Source organism: Chenopodium quinoa, unplaced genomic scaffold (genome assembly GCF_001683475.1).
Source record: "Chenopodium quinoa cultivar QQ74 unplaced genomic scaffold, ASM168347v1, whole genome shotgun sequence".
Lineage (NCBI taxonomy): Eukaryota > Viridiplantae > Streptophyta > Magnoliopsida > Caryophyllales > Amaranthaceae > Chenopodium > Chenopodium quinoa.
Window position 1 is genome coordinate 56,215 of NW_018744502.1, and position 16,630 is coordinate 72,844.

Below are 16,630 nucleotides of genomic sequence, written 5' to 3' on the forward strand. Positions count from 1 at the left end.
AGAGGTGAAGCCTAATTCGTTGCGTACTTGGGATGAGTCACAAAGGGATTCCTATCTTGATTATATTCCAAAAGAAAACGACAGAAGCTAGAAAACTCATCCAAAGCTTCAAGCAAAAGCCAAGTGAGAGTTTATATGAAGCTTGGGAGAGGTACAAGGAGTACCAAAGAGAGTGCCCTCATCATGGGATTCCAACCTATCAAATAATTCAAATCTTCTATGGAGGCTTGAGTCCTCAAGGCAAGTCTTGTCTTGATGCGGGAGCCAGAGGCCCAATCATGAATAAAACGGAGGAAGCAATTGTTAATATCATTGAAGATGTAGTGAGGCACTACATGGATTGGCAAGATGGTGAACAAGAGACTACAAGCAAGAGTGGCTCCATGGTTTATTCCGTTGATTATCTCAATGCCATCAACAACTTGTAATCCCAAATTTCAAACCTAGGGAAGGAGATGACTTCTACCAAAGCCAAATTAGAGAGTGCTTCTTCACAAGCGCCTATTCTTCCCTCCAAAAAATAAGGGGAGAGGTACATCTTCTAACCCTACTCCTCCTTCTACTTCCAATAACATGCCTAGTGGATGCTTGTTTTAAGTTCATATTTGTGGTTTATATGATCATGATGCTTCTAATTACCCTCATTTTTTTTTCTGGATGCATATGATGATTTTAATGGTAATGAGAGTGAGCATGTGAACTTTGTGTCTAATAACAATAGACAACAATTTGATAATCAAAGAGGTCATGGCAATAGGATTTACCACAACCAAGGGAATTTTGACAACTATTACCAAGGTAGTGGTTATAGGAACCAAGTAAACCAAGGTTTCCGAGGTAACTATAACAATCAAGGTTATAGTGGCCAAAATCAAAGCCAAGGCTTTGGTAATCATAAACAAAACTAATCAAAACCAAGTTTATGGTAACCAAAACCAAATTAGAGGTAATTGGAACAACCAAGGTAGGGGCAATTTTCAAAATAATTCACAAAGAGGCCTTCCACCCAGTCTTTTTCCAAATACCCAAGCTCAAGGTGATAATTCCTTTCCACCAAATGCATCATCTAGGTCTAATCTCGAAGAAATTGTTGAGAATCAAACTAAGTTGTTTACTACATACATGGGTGTAAGTGACAAAAAGTTCAATGAGATGATGACACATAGCAAGATGCTTGAGACCCAAATCACCCAACTAGCCAATGCTTTGAAAGAAAGTGCTAGTCCCTCTTCTCTACCCTCCCAAGGTCTTGAACCCAAGAAACCAGTCTATTTTATCACCACTAGGAGTAGTAAGGTCCTTAAAGAGAGTGTTTTTAAGAGGAGTCAAGAAAGTGAGAGGGTGAGTGATTCATTCAATGATGATGAGCATGATGTGTCTAGCAAGAAGTGTGAGGTTTCTAATGAGAAAGCCAAGAAGAGAGCAAGTGTGCAAGATGAAGTGGTCAAACCCTAACTTCCTTACCCCCAAAAAATTCTTGAGGAACAACATTTATGATCAATTTGGAAGATTTCTTGATATGCTTAAGGAGATTCATCTTTCTATCCCTTTCACCGATGTTTTGAAACAAACGCCAAACTATTCTAAGTTCCTTGAGGAAATCTTGAGTGGCAAAAGAGAGTGTAATGAGGTTGATTCGGTAAAGGTTGACAAAATGTTGTAGTGCTCTCATCCACAATGACTTACCCAAGAAGATGAAAGATCCGGGTAACTTTTCAATACCTTACAATATCAATGGAAAATTGTTCCAAAATGCTCTTTGTGACTTTAGTGCTAGTGTTAGCATCATGCCATATTCCATCTTCAAGAAGCTTAAGTTAGGTGAGCTCTTCCCTACCAATATGACCCTATAATTGGCTGACCGTTCTATTTAGTTCCCTAAGGGTAGAATTGAGGATGTGCCCCTCAAGATAGGAGAGTTCACTATCCCTGTTGATTTCATTGTGCTAGAGATTGCGGAAGATGACAACATACCTATCATTTAAGGGAGACCATTCCTAGCAACTTCGGATGCCTTGATAGAGGTGAAAGGTGGCATTATCACTTTTTGTGTTGGTAATGATTCGGCTAGTTCTAGCTCAAGCCTATGCATGAGTCTCTTTCTTATGTGCAAGGAATTATGTGCATTAATTCGTTTCCTTCGAATGATATTGCTTGCAGTTTTTTGTCGTCTACTAATGATGTTCTTGAAGGTTGTGACAATGCTTCTATAAGTGTAGATAGCAAGTTGGTTAGTGAAGGCGAGAAAGAGACCTCTGAGGATTTTATTGAGATTCCGAATTTGTTTGGACTTGCTTTGCATGATGATGAGAGTAGTTTTTCAAGAATAGATGGTGTGGAGTTCATAGCTCCAAGGAAGAAGAAAACAAAGAAGAGAAAGAGAGTTCCCAAGAAAAAGAAGGAGAAGTTGAAGTTCAATAAGTTTGATCGGGTTTTTGTGATTCAAGATAATGAATCTCATAATGTGATTTTGCCAAAGCTTGGCAATGATTCTACTCTCTCACCACTTTGGACAAGGTGGTTTTCTTTAACCCTCCATGACTTGGAGGTACACTACTAGAAATAGGCCGTTTTTCGACGGACGTAATTTCCGTCGGAAATTTCGAATTTTTCCGAAGGAATTTGGGTCTGTCAGAAAATTCCGTCGGAAAAGATAAGTTGCGACGGAAAATCCCTCGGAATTATTCCGACGGATTTTTTCCCCTCTGGAATTTACTGCTTCCGACGGAATATTCCATCGGAAAATTTTTTCCGACGAAATATTTTGTCGGAAGCTGTAATCCGAGGGAAATAATTCCGTCGGAACTAATAACAAAATAATAAAAAAAAAGTCAATGCAGCTCAACACCCAGATTCAGAAATACGAAGAGAGAGAAAGGAAGAAAGAGAAAGAGGAAGAGGAAGAAATAGAAAGGTAGAATTCCGGTCGGCGAGTCTCTTTGTTCAGCCGACCACCACCAAGTCGCCTCAACTACGCCGCCGCCATTGGTAAATGTTGTTAATTTTTTTAATCAAATTTTATCGTCAAAACCCTAACTACCACCATGTCAACAGCCACCACTAGGTTTCACCACAACCACCAGTCGTGAAGCCGCCGTCCCCTGCTGCTCCAACGCCGACGTCTGGTAAGTTTCTTTGCCATTTTCTTCTTTTTTTTCATGAAACCCTAACCAACACCATGTCAACAGCCACCACCGAATTTCACCACAACCACCAGCCGTGACTCCGCCGTTGCCTTGTGACTCCAATGCCGCCGCTCGGTAAGTTTCTAAGCCATTTTTTTTCTTTGTAGTTAAAAACTGACCTTAGCTCTTCCACCAGGACCACCACGCGACCAGAACCACCACCTGCCGTCGTTCTGCAGCCCCAGTTAGTCTTGCCCCCTTTTTTTAATTTTATTTTTTTATAAAAATTGACAGCATAAACGGGAATTAAGTTTTTAATTTGAATTCTTTGTAGGATTTGTAGAGTTACTTGGTTTGATTGTCAATAACAAGTGCGGATCTACAGGTTAGAGACTATATAAACCCTAAAATTCTTAGTTTAGTTTATACTTGGCATGTTAGTGACTAATTGTATTTAGATATATGTTAGTTTATTATTGTTTTTAGTATAGTGTATACAATTTGTTGTATTTACATTTTAATATGTTGAAATATTTGAAATGAATGTGTTGTATTATGATATGTTAGTTTAGTTTAGTTTATTTAAGTTTATTTTTTAATTGTTGTATTATAATATGTTAGTTTAGTTTGGTTTAGTTTTTAATTTATTTAGTTTAATATTTTTGTTTGATATAATATTTAATAATTGTGCTCATTTATTTGTTTACACTACTAGGAAAAGGTCCATTTCCGACGGATGTGTTCCTATGGACACCAAAATCCGTCGGAAAAAACGAAATTTCCGATGGATTTATATTCCATCGGAAAATATTTAGTTTCCGAGGGAAAATCCGTAGGAAAATAAATACTTTCCAACGGATTTTAAATCCGTACGAGATTTCCGACGGAATATTAAATTCTTCCGACGGATTTTGAACCATTTCCGACGGAATTTTGATTTTTTTTATTAAAAAAAAAACTTAAACCTAACTCTAAAACACGGAAAAAAAACCCTTACATTTCTCATTTCAATCTCCGCCACTTTCCCCTCTTTCTCTCGTCTCTCTCCTCTCCTCTTTCCACTCTTTCCTCTTCTCTTTCTCTCTCCTCTCCTCTTTCCACTCTTTTCTTCTCCTCTCCTCTTTCCACTCTTCTTTTCTCTTTCTCTCTCCTCTCCTTCTGTGTTCTTTTTTCCTTTCTCCTCTTCGCCTCCAGCATCATCAATAATGCAACATCATCAATAACACCAACATCATCAATAACACAACCACCAACATCATCAACAATGCCACCACCGCAACAACCACCGACAACACCAAGGTCGCGAAAGAACAACATCAATAACACCGTACAACCGTCGCGTCACCTCCAGCGCCACTGCGTCACATTCAGCCGTACCGTCAACATCTCATTCTAGATCTACATTTATTTTGGTTAGAATTAGATCTAGTTTTATTTTGTTAAAATTTTAAATGTATAACTTTTTTTTTTTGAAATAATTGTATATTTAAGTTAAAATGTTTGAGATAATTGTATAATATAATTTGTTTTTGTTAAATTTCAAATTTTGTGTTGATTTAGATATGTTTATTTAATTTGAATAATTGCTTCTGTTTTTTGTTTTGATTTTTTTTTGTGCTGTGTCACGGGTTATTTCCGGTTTTTTAGGGTTAATGGTGGTGGTGTGGTGGTGTCGGTGGTGGTGGGGTGGGCTGTTGTGGTGGTGTCGGTTTGGTTTGGTGTGGGTGGGCTGTTGTGGTGGTGTCGGTGGTGTTGGGATGGGGTTGTGGTGTGTCGGTTTGGTTTGCTATTGGGGTGGGAATGTGGTGGTAGGTGTCGGTGGTGTTAAGGGTCTGGGTTAAGGGTGGGTCTGGGGTATGGGTGGGTAGGGGGGCAGGGGGTGGGCTGGTGGTGGTGGTGGGTGGGTTTTTGTTTTTTTGTTTTTTTTTTCTATTAAAGCTTCTGACGGAAATTTCCGTCGGAATGTAGTAGATTCCGACGGAAAAAAGGTACATTCCAACGGAAAATTCCGTCGGAAGCTTGGCTTGTTGCGATGGAATTTTTTGTCGGAACCTTGCGACGGACTTCCCAATTAAGTCAAACTTGACTCTGACAAAACATAATCCGTTGGAAATTCCGTCGGAAAGGTCCATTCCGACGGAATATCGCGAAATTCCTACAAAGTGTAATCCAACGCTGCTTTCCGACGGAATTTCAAGGTTTTCCGACGGATTTTTTCTGTCGTTGATTGGCTGTTTTCTAGTAGTGTTAGTTTAGTTTAGTTATGATATATATTTGTTTATTATAATGCATGTGTCCTTTACTTTATATATTTTGTAAATGAATCATTTGCATAATCATTTTCCTAGATACCCCTTCAAGGCATACACATTAGGAGTATGTCTTGAATAGTCCCTAGTTGGGACTATCCTTGTAAGCTTGTTCTCACTTTACCAGAAGAAAGTTGAAGAAGTAAGCACCCAAGGGATTCGGAAGAGTCCAAATGAGTTGTATTGGGAAATTGTAGGTGGTCGCAACAAGAAGGGTTGTGTGAAGGGACATGACCAAAGTGTAGAGCTGTATTATGGCAACAGGAAAGGTCCAGGTTCCAAGTCTTCCGCCTTCCATTCTTTCCCGGATGCAGGATCAGATGGAACAAAGGGTGGAGTAGAGGGTGGAGGAGAGGGTGCAAGCTCTTCGGAGTCAAATGGAAGTCGAGATGGAGGCTCGATTGGCCGAAATAGAAAGGAGAAACCAAGAGAGGTATGATGAGATGATGCGTCGATTCTCCAGCAACGACCAATGTTCCAACATTCCACATCAGCGTCGAGACCCCACGAACGACCTGGGTAGCGGCGGTGTAGGCAGGGTACTCCGGCTGTAGCTTAGAATTTGTGTATATACTATGTACATTTACTTAGATTTGGATTATGTTGTATAGTTGCACACAATGTATACATTACTATAAATAAATATATAAAAATATTTATGTAATTAAATCATAAATTCAAATTTATCTTAAATTAAGTGCAGGAGATATAGGTTTCAAATAGTGGTAAATCTAAATTAAATCGTTTAATTTGCTAAATTAACCAGACTAATTCCGACGAAAAAAATCCGTCGAAAGCTCTTACTTTCCGACAGAATTATTCATTGGAATCATCTCCTCTTTCGACGAAATTATTCGTCGGAATCTTCTCCTTTTCCGACGGAAAATTTCGTCGGAACCTTCTACCCTTTCGACGGATTTTTCCGTCGGAACATGTCCTTTTCCGACGGAATTTTCCGTCGGAACATGTACTTTCCGACGGAATTTTCCGTCGGAAGAGTAGAAGATTTCGACGGAATGTTTTTTTCCGACGGAATCATATTCGTCGAAAAATTGCTACGGAATCTCGTTTAAAGTCAAAACCAGCTCCTAGAGAATTTATTCCGTCGGAAAAATGGCTTCCGATGAAATTTCCCTCGGAAAACGTCGAATTTCCTACAAAGGGTTTTGCGACAAATTGATTCTGACGGAATTTCGTCGGAAGGCCGTTTTCCGACGGATTTTCCTATTTTCCGACGGAAAATTTCCGTTGGAATCCAACTGTTTTCTTGTAGTGGTAGGGTCAAGCTAGGGACCTTAAATCCGCGCTTCTCGGGAGGCAACTCGGCCCTCTTTCTTTTCTCTTTTCATTTTGCATTTCTCTTTTCTTATCTTCCCTTTTCTTTACTTGTTTTTGTGTTTGTTTTTGTAGGATGGTTTTAAAATGCGATTTGGATTCATTTGATCAAACATGAAGCATCATTTGGTGGTGCTTAGTGGTTGTAGTGAGAGTTTGTGCTCAATGTTGCATGATTTCGAGCCATACGAGAAAGGTAAATGCAAATAAGATTAATAGAACAAGGTTTAGGATGGAGAAAGAGGTAAAATAGGGGAGCGTGGGCGCAAGGATTAGTGGCGCGGGTACTGCAAGGAAAAGCCGAGAGCAATAAACCGCGACCACCTGCGCGACCCACTCGCGGGCGTGCGGCTGACTTGCGCAGGCGCGGGCACGCCTGACTCCAGGCCTTGGCTTTTCTTTCTTTCTTTCCTTTCCTTTTCCTCATTTCTCATACTCTATCTTTTGACATCTACTCATTCTCACTCTAAAATACAAACCTTAACCTCCAAATCTCTCCAAACATCATCCGAACTCACAAATTTCCCTCATATATCACTCATTTCCCACATAATTCTCTTCAAATTACTCATTTCCCATACTACTAGTCACCATTTCTTCTTCTTCAACCTTCAATCTCCATTGGAGTCAAAATTGGGGATTTTGAAATTTTGGTGAATTGGTTCTTGAATCTTAGATATTCTTGCCTCTTGTATGGTATAATCAGCTTCTCTACTCTTTATTGAACTTGTTTTATCACTTTGCATGAGAATTTGATTTTTCCATACTTGTGAATAGTAGTAGTATTGTTTTTGGGTATTTTGTTGATTGAATTGATAATGTTGATTCATGTTGTTGTTGTTTGATAATCTTTGATGCTTAACTTTTGATTTTTGTTGATTGTTTAGCATTATTGTCCCCTTTTGGTGTGATTGTGGTGAAGTTTGAAGTTGGTATTCTCCATCAGTGTTTGGTGTGGTTGCATTTTGGTGTTGATAGTATTGGTGTTGGTGGTAATTGTGAGTGATTATTTGAGTTATTTGGCTATCATCTTGGTTGTTAACAATGACAAGAGTATTGAGGTCTTTGACATCAAAGAGGAGGAAAGGGAAGGAGCCCCAAGTTCGAATTGAGAAACCACAACAAGAACCTCAAACACAAAACAACAACTCTAATGAACCCTTACCTCTCCCACCTCTAAAATTCAACAACCCATCACACAAACCAATCTATGCCAACATTAAAAAGAGACTCCTTAGACCCTCTCGCCATTATTGTAGAGAAGACATGATTAAGTTGGGCATTAACGAGGATTTATGGATGCTCTTTGAAAATCTTCGAATAGGAACATTTGTCAACACCAATTTCCGGACTTATGTTGAGCCCACAAGGGAGTTCCTATCTTCATTTGAGGCTACTCCAATAGGTGATACTATAGACACCTACTTTTGGCCTCCTGTCCCGACGGGAAGTGCAATGATGTTACAAAAACTAGTTCTTCATGCTAAATCAAAGTTGAAGTGTTTATGGACTCTGAAATGTATTATGAAGTAAGTTAGAACCTGTATTTTAGACCTAATTATTTTAGAGCCTAGTCCGATTACTAATTAGGCCTAAAACATGCTCATACATGTTTAATCTTGATTAATAACGGACCTAAATGCGTCATTTGCAATGATTAGATCAAATGGGTCTTGCACTGTTAAAAATCGAGCCAACTAGATAAAGCAAATATCCAAATATCCGTTCAAGGCCTATATACTTGGATAGCCCTTTCAAAGATCTTTTCAACGGTGTATTATAAGCCCAATTTCGAGTTAAAACAAAGAAGTTATCATAAAATACTAAACTGGGCCGTAAAACCAACACTCTTGCACTCAAATGGCCATATCTTTTGATCCATAACAGATTTTAATCTAATTTTAACGGCACTGGAAAGTAGAAATTTTGAGCTTTCCAATATTATCTTATATGCCTTAATCAAACTTTGCAATCAAAAGTTATGGAAGTTTGAAAAATGTGTTTCCGTATAAGGCAAACCGCACCGCGCGCAAGTCTTAGAGTTGTGCTTGGAACTCCAGCGCGACTCTGAGAGTTGCGTGCGCCACCTAAATCCGTGGCTCTAAAACCCTAAACCTAGATTCCTACGCCTATAAATAGGGGTCTTCGTTAGCCCTAATCACGACAGAAAAATTAGAATTAAAACCCTAGCATTGTGAAATCCCTAATCTCTCAAACCCTCTTACTATTATACTACTTTTCTCCTCTCTTCCTAAATACTCTCCAACCCTAATTGATCCCATTGAAGCCTTGGAGGTACGAAGAAGAAGGAAGGTCCATAAATATCCTAAACAAAAATCTAGCAAACAAAGGAGAATTATTAGTTTCCCGAGCACTTAAATCACTTTACTTTTCTTGTTTAAATAACTTCAATTAATTAATTAGTGTTGGTTGATTACTTTAAATAAAACTTTAATTAATTAATTTCACATAGTATTCTTGCGTTAATTAAAGACTAGAATTGAATAATGAATTGTTGTTTTATCACTTATGTTAAGGCGAATCTTGTTTTATTTCTTGTTCTTTTCACAAATTTGAATTAAATAAGAATAACGACATTCGTTGCAATGTAGACTTTTTGTGATTAATGTTTGTAAATAAAATCAACTAACTTAGTTTTAGATACCACGTTGCATATATTGTTTGGTGACGAAATTGTGAAAATGGAAGAGCTAGTAAAGGCCGCACAACTTATTTTAGTACCGTCGCTCCCGAAATCATTTCTGGTTTAGTAGATCAATTTGGGCATGGGTAAAATTATGATTCATGCTAAATATCCCTTGAAATCTACTTAGGAGAAAGGCATTAACGAGGTTTATGAGTTTTCCTAAAACTCATTGGCGACTCCTTATTAGTTTCTTACGACGAAGCGTAAAAATAGAATCTATTCTAATTCAAGGTCCCCCTAATAGTCAGGATTTCAAATCCGAACACCTTAAGATGTGTGTAAACGAAAGTAAGTGCGTTTAGATGTTGAGACATAGCTGCAGATTCAAGAGAGTAGAAGAATAGAGGAATAAGAACTAAATTAAAGCTCTAGAATACTAAAAGTTTGAGACTTTCTCTCACTAGGGCCTCAGTTTGATGATCCTTTTGGGCAGGATTAGGATTAGGATTAGAATACAAACGCGCTAGCCTGCTAGGCTTGGCCCGTAAATAGGCCCGTGGTCCCCCATAACCATTATACAAGAAAAATCCTAATCTATATCTATACTTTCTATATTAAACAGCGTGCCAAATAAAGTTTATGTGCCACGTGGCATTACTCCTCATGTAAATGTTCAATGTCTAATTGTCCATGTCACTTCTTGAATTAAAAAGTTAAGATTAGTCCCTACAAGGTTTTGAATACATGATCTATATAATGAAAGTGAGGACTACACTGGAGATACACAATAGTACAAATAGTAAAAACATTAAACTAACTATTAATTAAGCAAAACAGGGAATTACAAAATAAGTTTTATGATCAACCATCATTAATTGCATATATAGTAGGAGTGAGCAAAAATTCCGGGTACCCGGAATTGGAACTGGAACCGGTGGGTCCGAAATTAGAATTGAACCTGGTGGCTCCAATTCCGGGTCATAAATTAAGGAATCGGTAGCAACCGGTTCCAATTCCTATTCTCAATTTTTGGGACTCGTAACCGGTTGGGTACCCAGTTATTCGACATATATTGCACTAATATATTTTTAAAAACAAAATATGTTGAAGGTATCTAATTAGTAAAATAAAAATAATATTATTAATACCTAACATAAATAAAATAGCTTAATACATATATACGTATAAGTATTATATGCTAAGAGTGAAAATAGTCCAAAATAAGTATTATAATTTGCGTTATATTTTAACAATTATATACATAAATGGCCGGGTACCAGGAATTGGAACCGGTACCCAGTGGTTCCAATTCCAAATCCTAAATTTTAGGACCCGATTGAACCAATTCCAATTTCGGTTCCAAATTTTAGGACCCGGTCCTAACCAATTTCGGGTTCGGATCCTAAAAATTTGACCAGGTACCCGGTTTGCTCAACCCTAATATATAGCCATATCATAAGTTACAAAAATAAAGAAAAATAAGATTTATTGAAGAAAAGTTGTGGGCCCATGGGCAAGCACATGGGCTGCCCGACGAGCCCACAAAGGCCCACGATCTGAGCCATGGTTTTGCTATTTCAAGCCCAACAGAACACAAGTCATGGACATGGGGTTGGGCTAGGCTTGGACCCGAAAGGTCTTAGGCATGTGGGTTAGGCAAAGCCCATGACCCTTTCCGGCACAACCCAAAGCTTCTTTTATGAAAATGGGGATAAAATCATTTTAAAACGCGCCTTAAAGATAAAGAAAAGTCAAATGGAGCAAAATATTATGGATAGAGGATGTACTTCTTTTATTTCAAAAGTATTCTAGAAAACCATAATATCAAAAGTGATGTATCTAAAAAGAAGAAAAAGTTATAAATCTTTACAACTAATAAAAAGTTCTGACATCGACACATAGTTGTACAAGCCTAGCTATAATGTTGATCTTCTACCAATTGGTTGTTGGTGTAGTGGTGATTTGGGCTACACTTGGTAGGGAGGATCGCATATTTGATCCCCCGCAACAACAATTGCGAGGGGATTGGCCCAAATAGTGAACCGAATGGAACACAAAATAAAAAACAATATTGATTTTCTGAAAGGACATGATCTGATCGACATGTCTTAAATGATTAGAAAAATGATAGCTTATGCAAATTTAGTGATGTTTATGTTTTCAAAGCATGTGAATAAAACGAGAGGTTATGTTAATGCAGAGAACTAGCTACTCCGTACATAATACGGAGTAATGTTTATGTTTAATAAACACATTAAAATGCAGTATAATCTTTTTATTTAGAGAAGGTATTGTGCGAGTTTGAACTATTATGGTGAGATTTAATATAAATTTTTAGACATTTTATACAAGTTTTTGAAAATTTTATAATAGTTATTGGAGATATTTCATTCATATATTATGTATACCTATTTTTAATGAGTACACTCACGGTAAAACAGACTCACATGATAATATATTTGTAACATTTTGAAATTATTTTTCCTTAATTATTTGGTGATTTACACATATGGCCATATGGGTCATACGGAGTATACTAGGTAGAAAACCAGAGATTGATTTTAGGAAAATATGAAATAAATAATCCTAGGCCACGACCTTTGCTCGATCTGCTCAAAACGAGCCAACCTTTGTGTATTCTGGGAACGAGCCAACTTTTGCCCCCTATTTTCTCAAAACAAGCTTTTGACCGGTTTTATAATTTGGTAACCTATTTTAGAAGGTGACTTAACACGTGTCACCTTCTAATTGGTCCTTTTTATAAAAAAACTAAAAAAAAAATTAAACTAAAAAAAAAATTAAACTAAAAAAAAAATGGAACCAGCTCCTTCCTCCCTCCACGATCCCTCACTTTACTCAACCCCCACCACCCTAGTGCCACCCCCAATAGCTACCCCCTTCCCCTCTAGCCGACCTATCACCACCACCCTCCTATTGCACAACACGCAGCACTGTACTTTCACCGTCAACAATCAATAAAGCCACATAACTAATAACCACCAAGCCTTGAACACAACCAGCAGCCCCAAATCGACCACCACACCTAGCAACCACCCATCACCAGTCACCATGCACCCTCCTTCCTTGCACAGCAGCACACCACCAGCCCACCACCAGAAATCAACAAAACCACACAAACTCCGCTAAGCCTCGACCACAACTCGCAGCCCTACACTAACCTCCAACCACCACACCTAGCAGGCTAACAACCGCAACAAAAACCATCAAAATTACAACAACCATTTTTCTAGGAAGCAATTAAACCATCAAAATACGGATGAATTTCCGATTCCTCCTATAAATGACGATATGGCGCCCGTTTAATCATCATCGGAAGTTAAATGATGCGTCAATCGCCCTTTTCCTCAACTACGACATTACGGGGCTTTTGAAGTCAGAGATTAGATTGTTGAAGAGTTTATTAATGTTGGAGCTCGACAAATTTAGATCTCTATCGAATCAAATCGAAACCTGCAAGCTTCAAAATGTTTCTAATAACCTGAACAATCATAGCAACCCACCAAAGAAACGCCCATTTCCAGTCTAGCAACCGACAAAGGAGTTGAAATGAGGGAAAAAACAACCGCAATCGGCATATGTTCATACATTGGCAGAGCGAGATTAAAGGAATTATAGGAAATTTTTTTTAAAAAAGAATGAATTTGCTGTTAATTTGGTATTTGCTTCCCGGAAGAGGTAGGAGTGCCTTGGAAGGGGATGGTGTTGTGGTGGTTATGGTGGAAGATAGGGGTGGTAAGTATAGACATCTAAAAATGTCTCCCCAAAATCAAACTCGATGATGAACAACCTTTCACGCCATTATTGGTAGGGTATTGTATTTAATCTCGTGAGGGCTTAAAATCCTTTTTAATCAAACACAATTTACAAATCAGTCCATATTTAAGTCCAAGTATTTAGTTAAGCGTTGACCAATCCCCATTTTAGCCCAAACTATTTTAATCCATTTCATTTATTTATTAATTTAGCTCGATTAATAAAAATTAAAACCCTAAACCTAAATTGAGTCTGGAATAGCTGAAACAGCGCATAACTGTCACGTGCTTTAGTTAAAAAATAAGATAAAAACGAATTTTAAACCAATTTTCAGAAAAGCCAGTTGTCGTGCCACGAAAGAAATAGTCGTGGCATGGCAAGCAATGCCGCACGCCAGACATTGTCGTGCCACGAAAATTCTTTTGACCCGGTTTTATCTTTTTTCGCGTTTTGACCTTCAGAAGTGATAAAGTTGATTGCCGCTCTACGGTACAACTACTGTGCCTCAGTACAATTACCTTGCCACGGCAGTCTATACCGCACCACGGCAGAAAGGCTCTGGCCGGTGCTTTATTCTTCTACAGCGCCTCATTTCTAGGGTTTCGAACTACATCCCTCACATTTCCTCTATAAATACGAGGCCGATTTCACAGTTTCGAGGCACCAATTCATACTCTCTTTCTCTCATATAATCTAGCCTAAATATTTGCCTTCCCTAATTTCATAGTTCATCCCCTAAGCACTGCCCGGAGTCCATATTTTACCCGAAGTTCCATATTTAAGCCAAGGCGTGAAAAGTATAACTGTTTGAGGGTTTGGCCCCAAATCAACTCTACTTTCATTTAATTTAATTTCCATTGTTGTTTATTATTTTCTTTGAAGTTACTAACGTGTTTATTGTTTTATACTAGCAATCAAATGCAATCAAAGTAAGGAATCATGTTCCTTTTGTTCCTGTTATATTTCTAACGGTTTTTATCATGTTTGTCATATATTAATCGTTGTTATTATGGTTAAATTGCTTCCAATGTTATTGTAATTCTATTATATTGATTGATCAAAATATTGCATGTTAAAGAGAATATGTAATTGAATATAACGGTTAATAAGATAATTTGGACGACCGGTTAGGATCCTTTTTAATCTTGTTGTTAATCAAAGTGATCACTAATATTTAGAATTATGCGTGCATTAATATTCAACCAATTTAGCCTAATTTAGTTTGGAGCAAATTTTATCTTTGTTTGTATGCTTTTGAAATCGCAGGTTAAGTAAAGACCAATATGGACAAATGTAAAACCTTTGTTTATATGCGGTACTAGCTTGCTTATATTATGCAGTACGTTGATAGGTATGAAAATCCAAACTTCCTAAATAAACACCGTCCCAATACTGTAGCTTTTTAGATGGTTTAGGAAATTCCGTGCGCTAAAAGTGTTGAAGTTCATTATTTTACATATAATTCAACTTAATATTCAGTAATCTCATAATTTGTCCGTTTTTAAATATTTGTAATACAGCCTATGACATGTACTTTGAGGTTGAAATTGTATGATGTAAGTGACCAAATTAATAAAAGATAAAAGCTAACTAACGCCTTAGGGGCAACAACAATTAACGCGTGATTTTAACATGCATTCTTAAACTAATACCATTTTAGGAAGGATATTTTTTACGAGCGCCCCGCGGCGTTAAATAACTAATAAATATATTACTTAAAATAGTATTAAGTTCGGAATTTATGAATAAATCACGCGTCAATCGGTGTAATTAATGTTAATTTTACTTTAATATTTCCGTATTTAGTTCTCAATTATCTTATCTAACGCTCCCGAAATACTTATTAGCTTTTGTCTTTTATAATACTTCATTCATTCTCGAAAGAATAATATGTTTAATGACTTTACACGGTTATTAAAGAAGATATAATAACGAAGAACAATGGTTAGAAGTCACAAATATCAAGTGTTAAAGACAATAAATTGACTTTAAATATTTGTATTGGGAGTAGACAAATATTTTTATAAATAGAAATATTTACATTGGTAATATAAATACTTCGTTGCATAGAAATGAGATAATTGTTAAAAGAAAAAAAAAAACTACTCCGTACGTTAATCTAAATAATAATTTAAATGTAACCATTAAGAATCGCTAAAATGTAAAACGGAGAGAGTAAAAAAACAAGATATTAATGGTTAACAAGATTTTTAGAGAACAGAGAAGGAAAAAAAAATTCAAGAACTTTCTTCAGCAAATTTTCAAACAAATAAAATTAAACATTCATAATAATTAAGTAACTCTATCATAAGCTTAAAATTAACATACCTTGAAAGGATCCGCAACAATAAGCTCATTATTCAACCCAAGAGCGAGCCCAAGAGGTCGACCACCAATAAAAACCCAATCCTCAACATCCGAATCATTCACCCTGACTCGCTTAATCCACCCATCAGAACAAGCTGTGTATATAATCTTCGAAATAGGATCATAGGCAATATCCTCAGGTCCAACCAATTTTCCAACACCAATAGGATCAGCACCATCTAGGAGGTTGCTATTGACTCGGGCCGCCACCGTCTCCGGCTGAGTTAGCTCCTGTAGAGGTAACTCAGCCGGCTCGAGTGGGTCTAAGTGATACATGAATATTGCGGTGAATACAGGGGATAAGAATATGAGGATGACCATAACATGGTGGAGTTTCGAGCAGATGCTCGGGTTGAGATGTTAAACGACGTCGTCTCTTCTTCCATATATGTTTTTTTTGTGTCGACTATGATGAAGTCACTCTGTTTGAATAGTAAAAGACAGATGATATTGAAGTATGTTATTTTAATTTAAGGAGTTTATGCTTATCTCGACTACTTGTAAAGGCGGTTATGACTTATGAAGTTATGAGCGACACAAAGGACATGGGCCAAGTGGCACGTAGCTTAGCTTAGACACCTACTGGCTACTGCGCATAGGACAAGCCCGTTTAGAGGAGGAAGTATTAAACCAATACCCGAAATGTGATTCCCCCCTTTTTCAAATAATTGAAACGTTTTTGTGCACCTACACAAATGCAAAATTTTAATTAAAAATATCTTTAATTATCAATAAGTAAAGATTATAACAATTTAATATTAATAAAATATTCATTGAGACGATTTCAACAAATAATCATATAACTATATTTATTCTTATGTATAAATCACAAACATTAGTTAAAGTGAATTAGATAAATAATGCAAAAATGAAAAACGTTTCATTTATTTAAATATGGAGGGAGTAGTAAACTGGAGCAAGATTATGTTAAAGTATAAATTTCCAAATAACACATGGTATCCCACATTGAGAAACAGAGACAAATTTCAAATTTGACAAATAAAATAAGAACAAAATATTTGAATTTGAAAAAAAAATTAAAACCAACAACCCTATAAGATAATACTAATATA

The 16,630-nt window shown here is 37.0% G+C and overlaps 1 protein-coding gene across 1 annotated transcript in view; it reads right to left on the reverse strand.

Annotated features, from left to right (window-relative positions):
- Positions 1-16,007, reverse strand: part of LOC110697941 (protein STRICTOSIDINE SYNTHASE-LIKE 7-like) — a 33,101-nt gene extending 17,094 nt beyond the window's left edge. Inside the window, exon 1 of the mRNA XM_021875344.1 lies at positions 15,519-16,007. Within this exon, the coding sequence (XP_021731036.1) occupies positions 15,519-15,878 (360 nt within the window). The 5' untranslated portion in view covers positions 15,879-16,007. The remainder of the gene's footprint in view (positions 1-15,518) is intronic.
- Positions 16,008-16,630: the final 623 nt, after the last annotated feature.